The sequence below is a fragment of the Crassostrea angulata genome, chromosome 4 (genome assembly GCF_025612915.1).
Source record: "Crassostrea angulata isolate pt1a10 chromosome 4, ASM2561291v2, whole genome shotgun sequence".
NCBI lineage: Eukaryota > Metazoa > Mollusca > Bivalvia > Ostreida > Ostreidae > Magallana > Magallana angulata.
Genome location: NC_069114.1, coordinates 15,517,744 through 15,539,505, shown reverse-complemented (window position 1 = coordinate 15,539,505; position 21,762 = coordinate 15,517,744). Strand labels below are relative to the sequence as shown.

General features: G+C 34.6%; 2 protein-coding genes and 1 pseudogene across 2 annotated transcripts; 1 reads left to right on the top strand and 2 right to left on the bottom strand.

Annotated features, from left to right (window-relative positions):
- The first annotated feature begins 232 nt into the window (after positions 1-232).
- On the top strand, positions 233-9,260 carry LOC128180125 (cysteine-rich venom protein pseudechetoxin-like). The gene is made up of 10 exons (XM_052847989.1): positions 233-647; positions 1,062-1,140; positions 1,323-1,414; positions 1,603-1,702; positions 2,185-2,321; positions 3,219-3,304; positions 5,899-5,981; positions 7,076-7,180; positions 7,701-7,820; positions 8,544-9,260. The coding sequence occupies exons 1-10, from the start codon at positions 510-512 to the stop codon at positions 8,657-8,659; spliced, it is 1,056 nt and encodes a 351-aa protein (XP_052703949.1). The 5' UTR covers positions 233-509; the 3' UTR covers positions 8,660-9,260.
- A 381-nt stretch (positions 9,261-9,641) lies between these two features.
- LOC128180118 (leukocyte elastase inhibitor-like) lies at positions 9,642-11,068 on the bottom strand (annotated as a pseudogene).
- Positions 11,069-13,972: 2,904 nt separating this feature from the next.
- On the bottom strand, positions 13,973-16,061 carry LOC128180117 (leukocyte elastase inhibitor-like). The gene has a single exon (XM_052847983.1). It carries the CDS (start codon positions 15,781-15,783, stop codon positions 14,659-14,661), a length of 1,125 nt encoding a protein of 374 aa, XP_052703943.1. The 5' UTR covers positions 15,784-16,061; the 3' UTR covers positions 13,973-14,658.
- Between the last annotated feature and the right edge of the window lie 5,701 nt (positions 16,062-21,762).

The following is a 21,762-nucleotide window of genomic DNA, read 5'->3' as shown; positions in this document are numbered from 1 at the left end:
AAACCGAACAATAGAGATTGTTATGCATGATTTTAATAGACCAAGACCACTTAATGTCACTCGGAGATGAATATTCTACACATCAAAGTTTGTCACTGATTCATCATAAAGAACCGTGGAACATTTTGTTTATTGCTTGCAATTTCATGACAGTCACAAGGCATATATTTGTCTATTTTATTTAATTACAAAAGTTCTAGATTGAAACGATGGCTGTTGATATCATCTCCGGTGATTTGTAATGTCTATTAAATTTGATTTATTGACTTTAGAATGATTATTTCAACTTTTATGTTGTTTGTGTTTTTTAATAAAAAAATAACATATTTTTCATAAGGCAAAATATTTAATCTCTCTCTCAATCTCTCTCTCTCTCCCTCTCTCTTTCTCTTTCTATCTCTCTCTCATTAAGACACGTAGGTTACATGTCAATCACATTCATAATATTCCCTGACCCAACCATAAACCAACACCAATTATACCAAAGCATCACACATAATTAGAGCCCGATGTCTGCGTACGCGGGGGACACTGACCACATGGACAAGATGAAAACGTCCTACAGAAATCCGTTTGTTATGAAGCACCTGTCTCTACTTGTAGGTGTTTTGTTCTTTCCTTGCTCTGGTCATCGCATCGAAAGATCTGTGAGTCTTGTGTTTATCTTTTTTCCAACTTTATTCTTTTATTTGGTGGTTTGAATTGTGTATCTCTATTCATTGACTTGTTTATTCTGTATTGATGTGTATAGGAACTTCTGCATACTTAAGTAACGCACACTTTCAATCAGATCAGAAACCCTGGGCTAGCGAAGATGTCAATCGCCATACATTGAACTTGCAAAATCTAATTAATCAGTGAAAGAACTTTTCGTTTCTTGACCACGTAACCATCTACTCAAGTTGTAAAATATATTTTAAAAAATTATGAAATATTATTATTTTCCAAAATTATTTTATTATATATAAATTATTCTTATCATGATTTATTAAAAAGTCGAAATTATTATTGCTTGAATGACTATTGCTGTTTGTTTTTATGCTGAACAATTTTGTTTTCAGACTAGTTGTGCTCAGAAGTACCAGGTAATTCCAAATCATTCTGCGTGTTTACAAAAGACTGCCATTGCTACTGATTCCGGTAAAGTCTGTTTGTCTGTCTGTCTGTCTGTCTCTCCTTCTCTCTTTCCCTCTCTTTCTGTCAACTTATTGTGCATGTATACAGATATATCGAGAAAAGATAAAGAAATCAAGAACTGTAACTCTTACAAATTATGTTGACTGTCAAGCAAAGAGATAAATGATGACTGTTCTTACCTGCAGGTATTTCTGATGAGGACAAAAATGTAATAGTCAGTAAACATAACGAGTACAGATCAGTTGTAAACCCACCTGCTGTAGCCATGGCAAAAATGGTGAGTAAGAGTCACAAAACACAGCCCCCCAACCGTTAAAATCGAACGTAATTTGTAATACTTGGAATTGTAAGATTGCTCCCTTATATTTTCAATTACCTGTACTTGAATTTTGTACCTCTACCTTCATTGTAAATATGTTTACTTATTAACTTATATCAAAATGGTTCGTACAATTTTAATTTAAGTCTTGGGATGATGAAATAGCCATGATCGCTCAGAAGTACGCTGACGCCTGTAAGGGTCTCGTTCATGATGGCGGTCGACAGCGGAGTATTCCGGGTGAGTGAATCGAACGCAACTTTCCGTGTCGTGTTGCCTACTCGGGATGAGTAAATCGAACGCGGCTCCCTATGTAATGTTTTTAGTAAGCTGGTGTTACTATATCGTTAGAAAACAAAATAAACGGTTTATATGTTACTTAATGTTGTCAAAATTTAATGATGATTATGATTGTTACTGATTTAATCAACAAAGGCACTAGTACTGTTCTCTTTAGTTTCTTTTGACATCTGATTGCATGTCGAGAAAAAACAACGTTGTTATAATCATATTGAGTCTATTCAATTGAGTCTATTCAATTGAAAACGTTACCAGTTCAAAATTGACGGCATGTATATTACACTTATAAATTTAGACACACAAATACAATTAAATGGTTTGACACGTATACATTATCAGCTCAGCTACAGGACAAGTGATGTTACAAAAATTAATGTTAAACATGGTTTAGAGGAAAATTGATCTTCGTCCTTTCTACATCAAGGTCGTCTCTGTGGGTCAGAACCTGGCCAGTGCGTCCTACGACCTGGCTTGGGCAGGCGTGATCAAGCTGTGGTATGATGAGGTCAAGGACTTCACCCTGGGGGGAAACAATGACTTAAAGAAAGTGGGCCACTATACCCAGGTATAACAAAAATGTGTATGTTTATAATAGGAGGACTGGGTACGTTGTATAGACAGTATTGCCAAACCAATTGCAAGTAGCTGCGTTTCATGAAAACTTTAAAACTAATGGCAATGAATGCATTACAATGTGTTTTTGTCTACTCGGAATCTGCTATGTTAGGTTATAAATTGATAACTAAAACGTATAATGATAAACAGATAGTAGAATCGAAAATATTAAAATTTATCAAAGTGGCAATGAGTTTTTTCTTTTCATTTACATAATCAGGCACGTAACATCAGGGGGGGGGAGCAGGGGGGGGGGGGGTGGGGCTGCTTTGTCTCGCAGCAACAAATTTTTGAAAATTAACATATAAAAAAGTGAATTATCATGGAGTTGCCACCCCCCCCCCCCCCCACTTTTTTTGAAGATTTGTGGAAACTTTAAATCTTGTTTATTTTTTTGTTTTTTTTTGCTTGTCAAGAATTTTTGGATGAGTCTGCCCCCCCCCCCCCCCCCCCCCCCCACTTTCAAAAACGATGCTACGTGCCTGATAATATATATACAAGATGTTTAATAAATATTAAAAATTAAATTTAATATAAATATTAAAAACATAGTACGTTAAATGCTTCAACATATTTCAAATTGTGTCCCTATATGATTTTAATGTAATTCTCAAAGTACATTGCAGAGAATATTTGCTATACCAATTACATCATTTATTTAAAAAAGAAAACAGCTACGTAACCATTTTGCGAAATCATATTTCATAATATTAAAATTACCTAAAAAAAATAATTATATTAGTTTGTCAAGTTATTTAATTTAAACGATGACGATGGCTTACCTTTATAAATTGATTAAGCATCCACATATAACTTACATGTTTTAACAATTATGGTCTATTTCTAGGTTGTCTGGGCGACTTCCATAAAGATAGGTTGTGGGTTTGCCGTCTGTGGCTCAACGAGGAGTTACGTGTGTAATTACGGACCCGGGTCAGTAACCTCAACACAAACTTATAAGTTCTGGCGTTATCTCTGCCCATAATATTGTTTTTCTGTGTGGTTGTCTGTCTTCCTGCTTTGATGGCATTGATATTTACACGTTGTGTAGCTCGAATTGTCAAGTCGTATATAAAAAGTCTAAACATTCGGTACATATAATTCAATAACCATATCCTTTTATTTCTTACTCAATGTAGTACTGCTTGCCCATTTGTACGTAACTTTTTAAATAATTCGATCTAAAATATCTCTTTTGTTTACCAAATTCTCATATGACGGCAATAATTGTCTGCTAAAAAAACACTTTTCTCACACAGACAGCATTAATTTTCTTTCTACCAGAAAAAAATACTCCCATACTAAGATGTAGGCATCTTGAACAAAATTCTATGATACACTGCCCCCCCCCCTGCTTTTAATTAAATTAGATATACATGTAGTCAATTTTGTCCCAAAGTTACATGTATCCTGTACACATGACTATTTTCTTTACTGTCTCATACCTTCATACATGTAACAGTGCTAGCGTCCAAATATTGCTTGTGCGTCTGTTAGTTTGAATATATATCATTAACTATATCAATGAAAAAAATATATAATTTATTTCCCAAAATCGTTTTATAGTTTGACAGTTCATCCCAGATAGGTTAGCACTATCTTTGTTTTGTAAAATTATATGTATGAACATAAACTTGCGTATTATTAGAGCGCAGGCGATGATAAATTTAAATTGTTTCGTTTTTAGCTCACCGAGCTGAAAGCTCAAGTGAGCTATTCTGATCACATTTTGTCTGTCGTCCGTCTGTCTGTCTGAATGTCCGTCCGTCTGTCCGTCTGGCCGTCTGTCTGTAAACTTTTCACATTTTCAACATCTTCTCAAGAACCACTGGGCCAATTTTAACCAAACTTGACACAAAGCACCCTTAGCCTAATGGAATTCAAAGTTGTGAAAATTAAGGATCACGCCCTTTTGAAAAGGGAGATAATTAGGAATTTATGAAAATTTTCGAGAAATTTTCAAAAATCTTCTTTTCATGAACCATAAAACCAGGAAAGCTGAAACTTATGTGAAAGCATCCTCAGGTAGTGTAGATTCAAATTTGTGAAAATCATGACCCCCGGGGGTAGGGTGGGGCCACAATGGGGGGTCGAAGTTTAACATAGGAATATATAGAGTAAAACTTTAAAAATCTTCTTCTCAGAAACTAATCAACAAAGAAAGCTGAAACTGGTGTGGAAGCATCCTCAGGTAATGTAGATTCAAAGTTGTGAAAATCATGACCCCCGGGGGTAGGGTGGGGCCACAATGGGGGTTGAAGTTTAACATAGGAATATATAGAGTTAATCTTCAAAAATCTTCTTCTCAGAAACTAATCAGCCTGGAAAGTGTAGATTCAAAGTCGTGAAAATCATGACCCCTGGGTGTAGTGTGGGGCCACAATGGGGGTCGAAGTTTAACATAGGAATATATAGAGTTAATCTTCAAAAATCTTCTTCTCAGAAACTAATCAGCCAGGAAAGCTGACACTTGTGTGAAAGCATCCTCTGGTAGTGTAGATTCAAAGTTGTGAAAACCATGACCCCCGGGGGTAGGGTGGGGCCACAATGGGGGTCGAACTTTAACATAGGAATATACAGAGTAAATCTTTAAAAATCTTCTTCTCATGAACCATAAAACCAGGAAAGCTGAAACTTGTGTGGAAGCATCCTCAGGTAGTGTAGATACAATGTTGTGAAAATCATGACCCACGGGGAAAGGATGGGGCCACAATGGGGGGTTGAAGTTTAACATAGGAATATATAGAGTTAATCTTTAAAAATCTTCTTCTCAAACACTAATCAGCCAGGAAAGCTGAAACTTGTGTGGAAGGTAGTGTAGATACAAAGTTGTGAAAATCATGACCCCTGGGTGTAAGGTGGGGCCACAATGAGGGGTCAAAGTTCGACACATGAATATATGTATATAGAGTAAATTTTTAAAAATCTTCTTCTTAGAAACTAATCAGCCTGGAAAGCTGAAACTGGTGTGGAAGCATCCTCAGGTAGTGTAGATTCAAAGTTGTGAAAATCATGACCCCCGGGCGTAGGGTGGGGCCACAATGGGGGGTTGAAATTGAACATAGGAATATATAGAGTAAATCTTTAAAAATCTTCTTCTCAGAAACTAATCAGCCAGATGATTCTTTATAATTGTTAAGACTTTTGCCCCAGGACAATTCTTTGGCTTTACAAGAAGGTTCAGAGTTTGATGTAGGTTTATATCCCATATATAAACTATTGTTAAGGATCTTTTTGAGAACTGCAATACTCAACATATGATATGACTATTAAATCATCCTGTTAAAAAAAGGGACTAATGATTATAAACATAAGAATATCCAGGGGAAAAATGGATTTTATTTATACAGGATCTACATGTATAATTGTACATTGTCCAGATAGTTTGTATTAATTATGACTCCATTGAGCTGATTGTATTATACCTATTGTTCCTCAGGTGAGCGATGTGGCCCATGGGCCTCTTGTTATTTATGGTATGTTTTATACATTAAAATAGAAACAGCTAAATTTTTCTGATTTTTCAGAGGTAATCTGGACATAAATAACCCGTATGAATCGGGATCGGCATGCAGCAAATGTCCAAACAGCTGTGATAATAATCTATGTGGTAAGATATTACGTGTAAATTACACATTAGAAACGCAACGTAAATTATTTTTTTCGTGTGTATATTTCACTTCTTTACCCAACCTTAAACTAAAAATATGAACAGTGATATCTTTTTACTAACACACATATTTAATCAAGTATTAATTTTAAGGAGGTTGGATGGTCAACAAATTAAACATCAAATCTTTCTTAAGATTTTTAATATGATTTTTTCGAAACCATCAAGTATTTTTTGGTAAAGAAAAATTCCAAATATTTTACTTTATAAAAAAATTAATATATTTCCGATATTTTCTATACAAAGCTCTTCCTCTAAAGGAAATTTGTAAAGTCTAAAAACGGCCTCGACTATCCAGCTCTTAAGGGCTTTAGATGAAATATTGATTAGAAATTTCAGTTTAACTGATTTAGAATAAAACAATTACCATTCGAAAAATAGTAATTAAAATAAATATTATGAGCCAGGATCCTGCTTAAGGTAGTAAGGGACACTGCCATATTGTGACGTACATGTACTTCCTATCGAAATAAACAATTAAATCAATTAAGTATAATTTTTAATCATTCTCTTTCTATACACTGTCCCGAGTTTTTGCTTTCACCACTTTTTGCTTGATATTTCGGTAATAATAAATATCTTTGTGCTCAATCTACATTCATCTTTAATATGAAAAATGTCCAGATTATCTGTTTTGAAACGCCCCCTCTACCGCCTCAGGTTTCAATATATATCAAAAAATAAAAAATCTTCGGGGTTTCTTTCACTGGTACACATGTGTATTTTTATTAAAATCATCAAAAAATGACGGAAGCAATAACTCGGGACAGACTTAAACAATTGTTACATATCAGCGTAGCGTTACGGGTTAGAGCGATAACTACAGTGTAATAAGCTGTAAGTCATGAGTTCGAATCCCACTGGGGCTTTTATATTTTTTAAAGCACATTTTTTGGTCAAATTATGTAACATTTGAAAATTCTAAAACAGTGAATTATGCATTATGATTATAATTTACTTTAATCCAAATTAATATCGACAGGTGTCCCATACCACCTTAAATTGAGTGTTAACTATATCTGGACTATTTTCAGATTATCAAGGCAAGGCATGTGAGAATGGAGGAACTATGGACTTTAATGCGTGCGCATGCACCTGTAAAACACCGACCACTACTTATGCCGGTCCGTCCTGCCAATGTAAGTACAGGCTGAATAAGAAATTACAAATCTCGCGCCACGTGAGATTTCGTCAGATATTGTACTTCTGGAAACAAGCGGCCATAATACAGCGGCGTGTTATCTGAATTTTTTTTTTAATTCTGCAATACTTAATTGTACCTAATTGCTTTATACGTACATGTACGTGCCTGTTTATATTTTTTTTTAGAAGTGTCTGACCATATTCTTGATATCCTAGGGCTATTGGCTTCTGTCAGTGTACACGTAGAGAATGCAAATTGCTTTTGATATTTATATTCCGCGTTCAATTTCTTTTTAATGTAAAAAAAACATTACCTAAATACATTTAATTATTTAGAGATACAAGCTCAAATATTATGATTTATAGGTTTATAAAAAAAAAATGTAAGGGCAATTTAAACTGGACGGAACAAAAGGCAATCATTTCCTTGAATACTAGCATGTTGTATTATTTCCATAATCAGCTCAGTCTGTAATAATAATAATGATAAATTTTCGTTGTTGTTCTTTTTTTCAGTGAACTGTACCGGTCAAAAGGACCGTTCCTACATCTGCGGCCCACAGTTCACCCCAGCAATGTGTGACAGGTTCACTAATGTCCCCCAGGACTGTCCCACCATGTGTAAAGTGTGCCCATGTAAGTCCCTGACAAACACTTTTACATATTGCAAAGCGTGCCCATGTAAGTCCCTGATAAACACTTTTATATTAAATGCATTGTATTATGTACCCAAGTAAGTCCTTGATAAACGCTTTTATATTATAATTCACTTGTATATACTAGTATACACGTATACTGTAAACCAACTTTTAAGGTGGTATGGGACACCTCAATATTGTGACGTGTTTACTATCGAAACAATAAAATCAAGTATATTAATTTTATGAATATTTCCTTTTCCGAAATTGTTACTTAACAGCTTAGCGCAATTGGTTATAGCGTTACCTACAAATCTGTAAGTCATAAGTTCGATTACCGCTGGGGCTTTAATAAGTTTTAACTTTCTAAAAAAAATTTGAAAACTTATTTCTTGGTTAAATATTGTGAAATTTGAAAATTCTAAATCTGTGAAAGTATATTGATATTTCTTTTCTTTTGTCCACATTAATATCGACAGGTGTCCCATTTCACCTTAAACGCGTGCAAGAATTTTACGCGACGTTCTCGAATATCTCGTCATTACAAAATAATTCTCACCGCGACAGTGATATTTGTTTTATGGAACGATGTGGAATAAAATGGAAGCTTTTTTTTAATAAGGTTTTATAAGTTTTGGTATGGAATGGTTACGGTGATACTGTATTGTTTTATGACACGCTCTGGTATAGAATTGTGACAATAAGTACAATTTGTTTACAGATGCTGGGATCGGATTCGCGGCACCTGACGGGGGACAAGAACCAGTCAAGTCAAATACACGGTTATCGATCTTAACAACGATGATTGTATTGATTTCATTTCGATTAATTTTCTGAAAATGAATGTAAATGTTTACGTTTGTTCATATCGTGTTATGTTTTTGTGTCAGACATTTTTGTATGAAATAACTGATACAGTTTTTTAAGGGGGAGGGGGTCACTATAAATATCTCTGGACCATACTTGTCAAGATTCATCGGTAAAAGAAGCAATGGGATAAAATTGAAGAATAAATAATAATAATAACCTAACAGATTCTTACCCTTACACCATAAATCCTGATTCTATAGGGGGGGGGGGGGGGGTTATCTCACAATTATATAGAGGCCCCCTTGTTCACCAAAACTATGTGCATATATGTACGTTATTTGTCTGCTTACAAACAGTAAACTATAAAAAATCAACTTTAACTCAAATTTGTACCCATAATACATGGCCCCTGGTAAATAGGGTCTTAACTTTTTAATGTTTTTTTTGCTTTGTATCTGTAGTTTTATCAGAAAATTAAAATGTTGAAATCTTTACGACCGACACACCAAATCTGTTGGTCGGGTCACCCTTAAATCTTAATTTATGTTACTTTACTGCTCAATGTAACGTCATGTATCTTTATAAATGTACAATATATTATGACAATAAAGAAAAAGAACAATTATTATTCTATTGTTCTGCTTATATTTAGCCAATATTTAAACGTCCTTATATTTTTCTGTTTCCAATTACATGGTTTTATACACATTCGATACATACAATCATATAAAATACTGTTTTTTTGCTGTAGCGTAGCCTCAAAACTTTTCATCCATGGCTTGCTATTCAACCCTGAATGAAATATTTAAACTATTAAACAATGCCAATTTTGTTTACATTCAAGAATTGCAGTTACACGTACCATCTAAAATATCTCAAAGGTATTAATCATTGGTTACTTCTTTATCAGATGTATGTGTTTACAGTTTACTTCAGGAAATAGAGTTGTCGAACTTTGCCTAAATTAATAAACAAATTGATATTTCTCAGCCTTTTATAGCACTGAATATTATGAATAATTCATAGTACAAAATATATGTGAAAACAATTATAACAAATTTAATGTACATGTCAAACATTGAAAGCTATAAGCAATTTATACAAGATCATGTATTATTACAATAAATTTTGATCATAGAATTTAGTTCGTAAAAATTATGGTTTACATTTCATGATATTAGTTGGTTGGTTTCAAGAAGCGACCGATAAACAATATAGTTCCGGTCGAATTGTCTCTGATCAGGAAGAGGAAGGGGTGGTCCGCTTTAAATACTTTTGGTTCTGGCGGCATGCAATACAGCTCCATCATTACTCCTGTAGTAGCGGCAGCTTCCGTGCTCTCCTCGTTGACCTCAACAAACGCTTTGTGAATGACGTCAGATACATGAGTGCCATCTGGCGGGTTTTTCATCATGGCGCCGAAGTCGGCTTTTCTGGAAAAGATATCGGTGATTCCCATCCCACCAAGAACTTTATCCAGTTGAAACGAGCTTTCTAGTTTGAATTTCGGTATGGATACAATGACATCCTCACGGTACATTTCCTTTGTTAGTTCCCGAAACGTGTCAGCCGACAAGCTTGATTCCAATGACGACAACCCGTCAACCTTGTTCGGAAGAATAATTAGCATACTCAGTTCTCCCCCTTTGTATGGAAGATCCAGAATTTGGCAATCCAGTGATTTGGACATACCAATAAGCCACTTTTCCTTTTCCATATTCATCATTTCAACCGTGCCCGACTCTGTCTCGGATATTCGAAATGGTTCGCTCTTTGTATTCGAGGCCTTGAATGCATTTTCCCAATCCCCTTTGAAATAAATAGCATTGGTTAAAACAATTAAAGAAAGGGAGTTAATTCCTCCCTCTGGAATCAAATCCTTGATTTTATTGTTGGTCTGGTCCTCAACCCAGGTGTTGATTCGAGTTCTCGACCCTTCGTGGTTTCCCACAAAATCTAACAATTCTATTTTTCACTGTTGTAATAGTCCAGCGATTCCTTTTTATACGACTCTTTAATCTCCAGACCGAGTTTGGAAAATATCCGGTTGGCTATTGCGAGCTTTGCCCCATCCTTGGACTTTCCCGTCAGGGTGGCGTGTAGCTTTTGATACGCTTGGTGCGGGTTAGGAACTCCCGCTACTCCCAATACCTGTTTAATCTGCTCCTCGGATTCCCCTTTGGCGCCCAACATCGTTAACATAAGAGCCGCCGATACACTGTAGGGTGACATAAACAGATTCCCACCCCCTTCGCATAGAACTCGATAAAGTTTAAAAGAGAAGTTTGTGACTGCACTCTCCATGACTGATCTTGAAAAGATCGAGTTGAAATTAGAAAATCTTCTAGAGCCGGTAAATTCTATCACTTCCTGTCTCTTTCCGTGTTTATCTCCGTTCCGGTGTGATTCCGTGGGATTAGGCGGATTCCACAAAGTGCACAGAGCGTCTGCTACTTTTATCAGGTCGATACCACTATATTTTGTGACGTCGGCATAAATTTGCATACTAAATTAGGCATCTGTTTACTTTTATCGACAAGCCAATCAGGTGAATGAGTTGCAAGGCATTATGTGCTACTACAAGTTTCAGTATATACAAAGCCTATTTAAAATATATACCATTTTGCATTGTCCTTTGGAAACTCATTTTGAATTATTTTTCAGAATTTACGAAAGTAATATAGACAATTATGTCTGAACTTCAATTTCTATGCTCACATTTAAAGAATATTGCATATGAGGACTTATATCAACCTATTTAAATACCCCATTGTCATTGTTCAAAAGAGGTACGTCCTATTGAATTAAAAGCAGTGAGTACTGTTTTTTTCACGTGATCCCCCATATTTGGGACAACATTAGTAGAACGCGCGTTGATATTATCTTCAGGGACATTCATCAGAATGCTTAACGAACAAACTACTTTATGCTGCATATAGCTTGCGCTTCTGCGTTTGTATATTTGTGCATTTCTACTACCGCAGCTATTCACGTATGTTAAAAATGTACAGTTACCTGTATTTATTTCTAGTGCATAATGATAAAGTCACCAATACACAAATGTGATGGGGTTTTTTCTTATCAACATATGTTTGTACTTGTATGCGTATGTTTGTCAGTCCTTTGATACTGATCATTTTTGAAGCAACAATTAATCAACTAAAACAACAAAAAAATTTAATGTTAGCATGGAACAAAGTTAATGGTACGTAACCTTTCCTTTTTTACCTTCTTAAGTAAAAATCAAGACGTACAAACATTCCGGCAAGCAATTAAATATTGTGTATAAACAGACATATTTGTCTGTTTTATACACAATATTTAATTGCGTTTGTTGAATCGTAAACACGTTATAGACCGTCATGCATTGCAACTCATTCACTGGATTGGAGAATCTGTTTGCCGAAAATACTGTCACGTGTTAAATAATGCTACCCATATAAGGTAGTGTACCCGACCTGTTTATAACAGGCACGTAGCATCAGGGGGAGCCAGGGGGGCCTGCCCCCCCCCCCCCCCCACTTTTTCTCGCAGCAACAATTTTTTTTAAAATTTACATATAAAAAATTGAATTAACATGGAGTTACCCCCCCCCCCCCCACTTTTTTTGGAGGATGTAAAAAATTAAAAAATTGATATGAAAATAAGAAAATTAGGATTGAAATAGAAATTATATACTACGCCAGCCCCCCCCCCCCTCCCCGGATTAGGATTTTGAAGATTTTGGGAAAGTCTGATTTCCTTTTTTTTTTCTTTTGCTTGTCAAGATTTTTTGGATGAGTCTGCCCCCCCCCCCCTCCCCCCACACTTTCAAAAAAGATGCTACGTGCATATATAGTGTGCAATAAAGCTGTAATTTTATTAACCTGTGTTGCTCGATAAACATGTGCTACATGCACTACCTGGTCATCCCTCACTATGTTATTTATAATCCTCCTTCTTGTTTACAATTTTCATCCCTGTAAATGGGGCTCCCCACAGGATTTCGGTGTACATGCTCTCTAAACGTGCATAACACGTTTATGTGCCCAGCACTGTACAGCGTTGGTATTTTAAAAAGTGTGTAATAAAAAAGAATTTATAATGTAGTTAATCATAATAAGTTCTTTGCCAAAGTAGACTATGTGAAACAAAGAAGATTGCGGCTAACGATATTTGTTTTTTTTTCTTACAAGAGATGCCGTAAAAATTCAATTGTTTTGTAAAGATGTATATTTGAATAAAAAAAACTACAGTATCGACAGCTGATTTTTTTTTTGTATAAGATACTTTATTATTTATAAAAAGAGATCTACTTTAAAACATTTACTTTTGCAGTTTTAGCTTTTACATGTATTTATCTCACGCCATTGTTTTTATCCTTAAAAAAAATCCTCAAAATGTTAGCACTCACTTTTATTGGGATAGATATAGACTTCTGATTAACTAAACATGCTTAATGTTCTTTAATTTGCCATAATGTTTAATGAATAAAAGAAAAAAAATTGTGTACGAAAAAAAAATTCAAAACACTCTCTTGTACAATCAATTAATTGTGCTAGTTTCGTTAATTTCTTAATTTTTGTTGTTGTTATTGTTTTTCTTTTGTTTTTTGTTTTTGGGTTGGGGGGGGTCTGTTTTCTCTCTTTGTTTTGGAAGGGGATAGGGTTTAAAAAATAAGGCAAGCTTTTTTTATATATAAAGCAATCGGAGGGGGTAGGGTTTAAAAAAATAAGGCAAGATTTTTTTTGGGGGGTGGGGGGGAGGGGGAGGGGGAGGGTTTGGCTTTGGTTTGTTTTTTATTTGGTACATTCTATGCTCAAACAATTTTAGAGAAAACATCTGCTTATTAAAGCAAGCATATTTGTTTGTAAGAAACAAATTTCAAAATTCCTCAGAAATTTATATTCAAGACACAAAAATTGAATTCTTTCTTCATGATCATCTTTACATAAAAACTTTCTAAAGAAAGTAACGAATGTAAAATCAAATTTTAAAGACCTGCTTCTTATGACTTACAAATATTTTAGTTTAAAATTAATGGAATACATCTTAATGAAGTAAAACCTGGGACCAGTGCTTACATGTATATGATGTAAAGTGCAACATTTTTATATGCTAGTGTCTAAATAAAAGTTTTAAATATTATTAATAAATACCTAAAATTAAGATTATATATTATATTATATTCTCTCAACAGAGAGAGAGAGAGAGAGAGAGAGAGAGAGAGAGAGAGAGAGAGAGAGAGAGAGAGAGAGAGAGAGAGAGAGAGAGAGAATGACTACTAATATATAATAAACATTATATGTTAACAACAATCTTAAAAATACCTATTAATAATATATACAATGTAAATATTAATTTAAAATTTAAGAAATGCGTTTATTCATTCGAGAGAAACACTAAATAGCTTTATTATTTACAACAGTAAGGACAGCGGATTTCATGGCACAAAATGTCCAACATTATATTGATGAATGTATTACAGTTATTGCTGAAAATTTTGTAATTTCCAAATTGTATATGATAATTCTTTGCACACTTCACTATGCAGTCAACAGAAAGATAAGAGAACCCAGCTGGAACCGGCAAATATGCCGACAGACAACTCTCAGAAAATTACATAGGATATCTCCGGTACTCGATCCGGGGACCCCATTGAGTCCAAATTCCAGTAACACGTTTTCGTATGATAAACACGAATGCGACATATACATCTCCAGAACTTGAAGAGCCCTCCGTTTTCTTCCGTTTAGAGCCATGTTTATACCAGTTTTTTTCTAAAATTATTGGTTACTTCTTTATCAGCTGTATGTGTTTACAGTTTACTTCAGGAAATGGAGTTGTCGAACTTTACCTTGTATTGCAATGAATATTATGAATAATTCATAGTACAAAATATATGTAAAAAACAATAACAAAATAAATGTACACGTCTAACAATGAAATTACAATGTATAAAGAATTTATACAAGATCGTGTATTAATACAATAAATTTTGATAAAAGAATTTAGTTCGTAAAAATTATGGTTTACATTTCATGATATTAGTTGTTTGGTTTCAAGAAGCGACCGATAAACAATACAGTTCCGGTCGAATTGTCTCTAATCAGGAAGAGGAAGGGGTGGTCCGCTTTAAACACCATGGGTTCTAGTGGCATGCACATAAACCTCATCATCACTGCTGTAGCAGCGGCGGCTTCCGTGCCCTCCTCGTTGACCTCAACAAACGCTTTGTGAATGACGTCAGATACATGAGTGCCATCTGGCGGGTTTTTCATCATGGCGCCGAAGTCGGCTTTTCTGGAAAAGATATCGGTGATTCCCATCCCACCAAGAACTTTATCCAGTTGAAACGAGCTTTCTAGTTTGAATTTCGGTATGGATACAATGACATCCTCGCTGTACATTTCCTTTGTTAGTTCCCGAAACGTGTCAGCCGACAAGCTTGATTCCAATGACGACAACCCGTCAACCTTGTTCGGAAGAATAATTAGCATACTCAGTTCTCCCCCTTTGTATGGAAGATCCAGAACTTGGCAATCCAGTGATTTGGACATACCAATTAGCCACTTTTCCTTTTTCATATTCATCATTTCAACCGTGCCCGACTCTGTCCCGGATATTCGAAATGGTTCGCTCTTTGTATTCGAGGCCTTGAATGCATTTTCCCAATCCCCTTTGAAGTAAATAGCATTGGTTAAAACAATTAACGAAAGGGAGTTAATCCCTCCCTCTGGAATCAAATCCTTGATTTTATTGTTGGTCTGGTCCTCAACCCAGGTGTTGATTCGAGTTCTTGAACCTTCCGGGTTTCCCACAAAATCCAACAATTCTATTTCGCTGTTGTAATAGTCCAGCGATTCCTTTTTATACGACTCTTTAATCTCCAGACCGAGTTTGGAAAATATCCGGTTGGCTATAGCGAGCTTTGCCCCGTCCTTGGACTTTCCTATCAGGGTGGCGTGTAGCTTTTGATACGCCTGGTGCGGGTTAGGAACCCCCGCTACTCCCAATACCTGTTTTATCTGCTCCTCGGATTCCCCTTTGGCACCCAACATCGTTAACATAAGAGCCGCCGATACACTGTAGGGTGACATAAACAGATTCCCACCCCCTTCGCATAGAACTCGATAGAGTTTAAAAGAGAAGTCTGTGACTGCACTCTCCATGACTGATCTTGTAAAGATCCAGTTGAAATTAGAAAGTCTTGTAGAGCTGATAAATTATATCACTTCCTGTCTCTTTCCGTGTTTATATCTCCGTTCTGGCGTGATTCCGTGGGATTATGCGGATTCAACAAACTGCACAGATCGTCTGCCACTTTTACAGGGTGCAATAAAGCTGTAATTTTATTTACCTGTGTTGCTCGATAAACATGTGATACCTGCACTACCTGGTCATCCCTCACTATGTTATTTATAATCTTTGGCCTCCCTCTTGTTTACAATTTTCATCCATTTTGACCTGTAAATGGGGCTCCCCATAGGGTTTCCGTATACATGTACATGCTCTATACGTGTATAACACGTTCATGGGCTCAGTACTGTACAGCGTTGGTATTTTAAAAAGTGTGTAATAAAAAAGAATTTATAATGTAGTTAATCATGTTAAATTCGTTGCCAAAGTAGCCTATGTGAAACAAATTAAAGAAGATTGCAACTAACGATATTTGGTTGCACCGTATAAACTCAATTGTTTTGTAAAGAAAAAAAACTACAGTATCGACAGCTAAAAATGAACTTTGAACTCAACAAACGCAATTATACATACATATATTAACGATAGTATAGACTGAGAGGCATACACATGTGCAGCTCAACATGTAGTGATAACATATATACATATGAATAGCATATACCCTTGCATCTATTTGTTTATATCATACTTAATTATATCAAAAAAAGAGATCTACTTTAAAACATGTACTTTTACAGATTTAGCTTTTTCATGTATTTATCTCACGCCATTGTTTTTATCCTTAAAAAAATTCCTCAAAATTTTAGCGCTCACTTTTATTGGTATAGACATAGACTTCTGATTAACTAAACATGCGTAATGTTCTGTAATTTGCAATAATGTTTAATGTATTTAAAAGAATAAAAATTATGTACGAAACAAATTTAAAACACTATGTACAATCAATTAATTGTGCTAGTTTCGTTAATTTCTTAATTGTTGTTGTTGTTTTTTGTTTTTGTTTTGTTCATTGTTTTTGGTGGGGGTGGGGGGGGGGTGTCTTTTTATCTCTTTGTTTTGGAAGGGGGGAGGTTGGGTTTAAAAAATAAGGCAAGCTTTTTTTATATAAAGCGATTGGAGGGGGGGGGGGGGTTGGGGGTAGGGTTAAAAAAAATAAGGGAAGATTTTTTTTTAGGGGGGGGGGGTTGGGTTTTTTTTTTTTGGTACATTCTATGCTCAAATAGTTTTAGAGTAAACATCTGCTTATTAAAGCAAGCATATGCATATTTGTTTTAAAGAAACAAATTCCAAAATTTCTCAGAAATTTATACTCAAGACACAAAAATTGAATTCTTTAGAGTCATAATCGTCGTTACATAAAAACTTGAAATCCTAAAAAAAGTAACGAATGTAAAATCAAATTTTAAACCCCTGCTTCATATGACTTATGATATATTTTAGTTTAAATTTAATGGAATACATCTTAAAGAAGTAAAACCTGGGACCAGTGCTTACATGAATATGATGCAAAGTGCAACATTTTTATATGCTAATGTCTAAATGAAAGTTTTAAATATTATTAATAAATACCTAAAATTAAGAATATATATTATACTATATAGATAACAGAGAGAGAGAGAGAGAGAGAGAGAGAGAGAGAGAGAGAGAGAGAGAGAGAGAGAGAGAGAGAGAAAGAGAGAGAGAGAGAGATAATGACTATATAATAAACATTATATCAACAATTTTTTAAAAATACCTTTTAATAATATACTGTAGAAGCAGAAATATTCGTTGAGGATTTCATTTCGTTATTTTCGTTTGCAATATAAATCAACGAAATTAAATCCATGACGAATTTTTAACCCTGGTATTAATGAATACAAAAAGATTACGATATGACGAAATTAAATGCCAACGAAATATTGTTTGGTTTAAAAACAACGAAATTTTGACCCAACGAAAATATATGTTTCTACAGTATACAATGTAAATATTGATTTTAAATTTTAAGAAATGCGTTTTTTCATTCGAGAGAAACACAAACTAGCATTATTATCTACACCAGTAAGGACAGCAAAGTTCATGGCACAAAATGTTCGACATTATATTGGTGAATGTATTACAGTTATTGCTGAAGATTTTGTAATTTCCAAATTGTATATGATAATTCTTTGCACACTTGACTGTGCAGTCAACAGAAAGATAAGAGAACCCAGCTGGAACCGGCAAATATGCCGACGGACAACTCTCAGAAAACATAGGATAACCCCGGTACCTGATCCGCGTACCATTGAGTCCAAATTCCAGTAGCACGTTTTCGAATGACAGATAAGAATGCGACATATCTATCTCCGGAACTTGAAGAGCTCTTCGTTTTCTTCCGTTTACGGGGTCTTAGAGCCATGTTTATAACAGTTTTCAGCAAACACTGCAAGTGTGTCGTTCCTATATAAAACGGTTTTGTTGATACTGAAAGAAAAAATTAAAATGTTGAATCATTTCAAAAGTTTAATAGGTACTGAGTCGGCCTTTATTACATGCATATAGTTTTGCATTTTCCAAATATCTAGCAGTATCTTAAGAAAACCAGCGCAAAAGATACTGACAGGACTAAAATCTACACAATCCAGTTCTATCCAGTTGATCGATTGGTCGAAACCAGGAAAATCACGGAGTGAATGAAGTACTAGTAATCATTATGATGTCAGACTCAAATAACCATTATAACAGACGACTTGGCTATTTCTTTTATCGAACGTACTGAAGTGCATTAACACTAATATAGTTAACTCTACCTACTTTTTGCGATTAATTTATTAATCTGTTAAAGGAAATATGTAAATATAAACAATAAATTAAAATGTTTTCCTTGATGATTTAGGCAGGTTCTGAAGGTAACGATCATTGCAGAAAAAATATACACAACCCTCTAAAATTTTTATTAAAAATGTCACCTCGTTCATTATATTTACGATTATCAATTCACTCAGTTATAGACATCCCACCCGAGACTTATTTGACCGAACTGACTACATATACATGTATATTAAGATTTTCGGCCCCGCCCACTCTCACCTCCTCCATGCCTGCAGTCGGTTCTAAGCACACGTGAGACAGTTGTGCTATGGAGGATTCCGATGATAAGAAGAAAGACACATAGACGATACGGAGTCTGTAAATAAATAAGTAAGACTTATAATAACACCCGAACACAGTGCTGAATAATTAGGCCAGTATTCAAGGCGACGTTTTTTAAAAATTAAGATCTGTCTAAGAAGTAGATACTGAAAAAAATATAGTAACTATGCTGTTTGATAGACTATTGATTAGAGTTATATAAAACCACATTTGTTTATAATCATTCAAATTTTTTTCACCATTAAACTTAAGCTTTGAAGATAAACGTCCTGTTGGAGAAATTGTCGCTAAGGTAGTATTCCATACAGGATATATAGGAAATCTTGAAGGATTTTTTTTAATAAATCCTACGTACCAAAAATTTTTAGATGAATGAGCGAAATTAACTGCAGCAGAATATACTAGTAAGAAGAAAGCTTACCTTCATATTTCTGAAGGAACATATAAAAGTCACTAGTTATTTAACGTTTTCAAGTCCACAATAAAATAAAAGGAAGGTGATGGATCAGCGGTATTTGACCCCAGTTGTATTTCCACTAACAGTTGAACAATCAATGAGGCGTTAAATTCACGTTCTTTTATGACGAATTTGATAATGGATACTCCTAAATGGGTTTCCAGGTCATTAGGATCACAAAAATGACCTAATGCGATTGTTGGGGGGAAGGTCCGTCGTCGTGTGTCGTCATGGCTGCGTTGATCTTAGAACCATTTAACGAGGCCGGGTCTAATTTGTTCTGCTCTAGATATTTGGATGAAACTTTTTAGATGAATTTCTACCGATATAATTATTATTTTAAGATTAAAAAATAAGACATATACCACACCGTTTGTTTAGGGGGTAATCTCAAAGTTTGTTATTCTTTAACATAGGAATGTATCAATTTTGCGTATTCTTTACATTTTTTCACAACTTCTGCCCTAGGGATTTTTTTTCTGTTCTACATATTAAAGGTATTGCTAAAAGGCATCAAATGGTCAAATAAAAAAAACCTTTTACCTCCTGGTTTATTCCAGGGGTCTTATCAAAGTTGATTTTTGTATGCCCAATTTCCCAGATTTGTCAGATAATCGCTATTTTAATCTATATAGTATCATTAAAACATTCAGACATATTTAAGTAATGAAAAATATATATAACATCACAAATTAAGGGTCATTATGAATTTAAAATACATGGTTACTGTCTTGAAAACTATTAATTAAGCTATATTTAGGCGGGTTAAGAAAACGTGACAGAGGGCTAGGCTTGCTGAACTCTCTTCACGTTTTCGACCCGAGCCCAAATAAAGCTTATACTTCGAGACATTTATGTTTACTCTACAATATAACATTATTTTTACGCATCAAATGAGATATTTTCAACAATTTTCGCTGAATATCTGCAGTTGAAACCATCACGTCATGGCGTCAACCAAGCAAAAAGATGACGTCACAATACAAATGAAACGCTGCGCAAAAGCGTGCATACTCGTTCTGTACTTGGCCTCGTTAATTAGATATGGCTGACCTAACTTTATTTGATATATAAGAACTAATCTGTTCACTGAAGAACAGAAATAAGCATTGTGAAATACACGTCTTCCATCCCTACGGAAGTGGAACTTTAATTTAAGGTTGCTTACTACACCGTGAAATATTTTCTCAAATCAGCAGAAAAGTACTTGATTATGATAGATATCATAATGGATAAGAAGTATTTAAGTCTAATAGGCCAAACAATATTCAACTTTGGACGAAAAATTACATTTTCAAAAATTTGATCAAGTTAACATAAACAAAAGCTCCAGGCGGTTACGAACTCATGACCTGCGATTCAGAAGCCCAATACTTCTTTAACAAAACATTTCAATTGCTATCTTGTGACGTAGTGGCTTAAAAAAGTATAAGTGTAGATGTAGTGAGGTACCTTAAGATGTCATTACAGAAGGTTCACGTCAAAACATGGCTGAGGCAAAATAATTTCCGAATTTTCCTTTGAATTGGGGGCGTTTCCGCGTGAGACAGGAGCTGATTTTTCATGAGATGAAAAACAATGTGAAAGAGGTCTAACAATCCCAGTTTTGTAATAATGCGAGGTCATTTGAATTGTTGATGGGTGTTGTTTCCGGAGGGGGGTGAAAAGGCCCGGGCTTGATTTTCAAGCACATGTGAAATTTGCTAAAAAATTGTAAATGAAGTGTTGTTTAAAATGAGGTCAAGAGGATTTTTTCCAGAAGTTCGTTTTGAATTTTTAATCTTTATGTAAAGTTGTTCAATTTTGGTAAGATAATTAGTAAAATTTAATACTGTAGTGCAACCTAAATGTGTTTTATGTACACCTGGTCCTTAATAATAATTGGGGATGCTTTGTGTTACCTAATTTAAAAATGAGGATTATATATATATATATATAAGCAGGCATGATTGTATATGGTCTAGCAGTTGACCGTTTATATATTGTGGATATGTAAAACTAATTTTTTTGGATAAAAAAAAAGTCTTGACAAAAAAGAGGAGTTGGAAAGAAGTTACACTCGTAGCATCTCAACTAAACATTGATAACATTAATTGACAACTATAACAGAGGGTTATCTTTTCTTTTGATTTTTTTAATGTGTGCTATGATTTTGGTATGTTTTGCATAGTGTTAAAAATTTCAGTATTCAGATTTGATGATAACTTCCTTATAATTGATGTATATATGTACAGTATTTAGATAGAATAAGGTAAGATTTCCAAAAGTTGCCTGTTTCCACTGCCTATGTATGGCTATAATAACTCAAAGTAATGAAAAAGAAAAATCCTCTTGCTTTCCAAGGGAATTAAAAATATACCAATCTCACTATATATAG

Bases quoted from the DNA above. Each gene is read 5' to 3' on its own strand.
- LOC128180117 (XM_052847983.1), bottom strand. From the start codon at position 15,783: ATGGAGAGTGCAGTCACAGACTTCTCTTTTAAACTCTATCGAGTTCTA.
- LOC128180125 (XM_052847989.1), top strand. From the start codon at position 510: ATGTCTGCGTACGCGGGGGACACTGACCACATGGACAAGATGAAAACG. The intron at 1,415-1,602 runs GTGAGTAAGAGT...TTTTAATTTAAG, and splicing joins CTGTAGCCATGGCAAAAATG to TCTTGGGATGATGAAATAGC. The intron at 2,322-3,218 runs GTATAACAAAAA...GTCTATTTCTAG, and splicing joins AAGTGGGCCACTATACCCAG to GTTGTCTGGGCGACTTCCAT.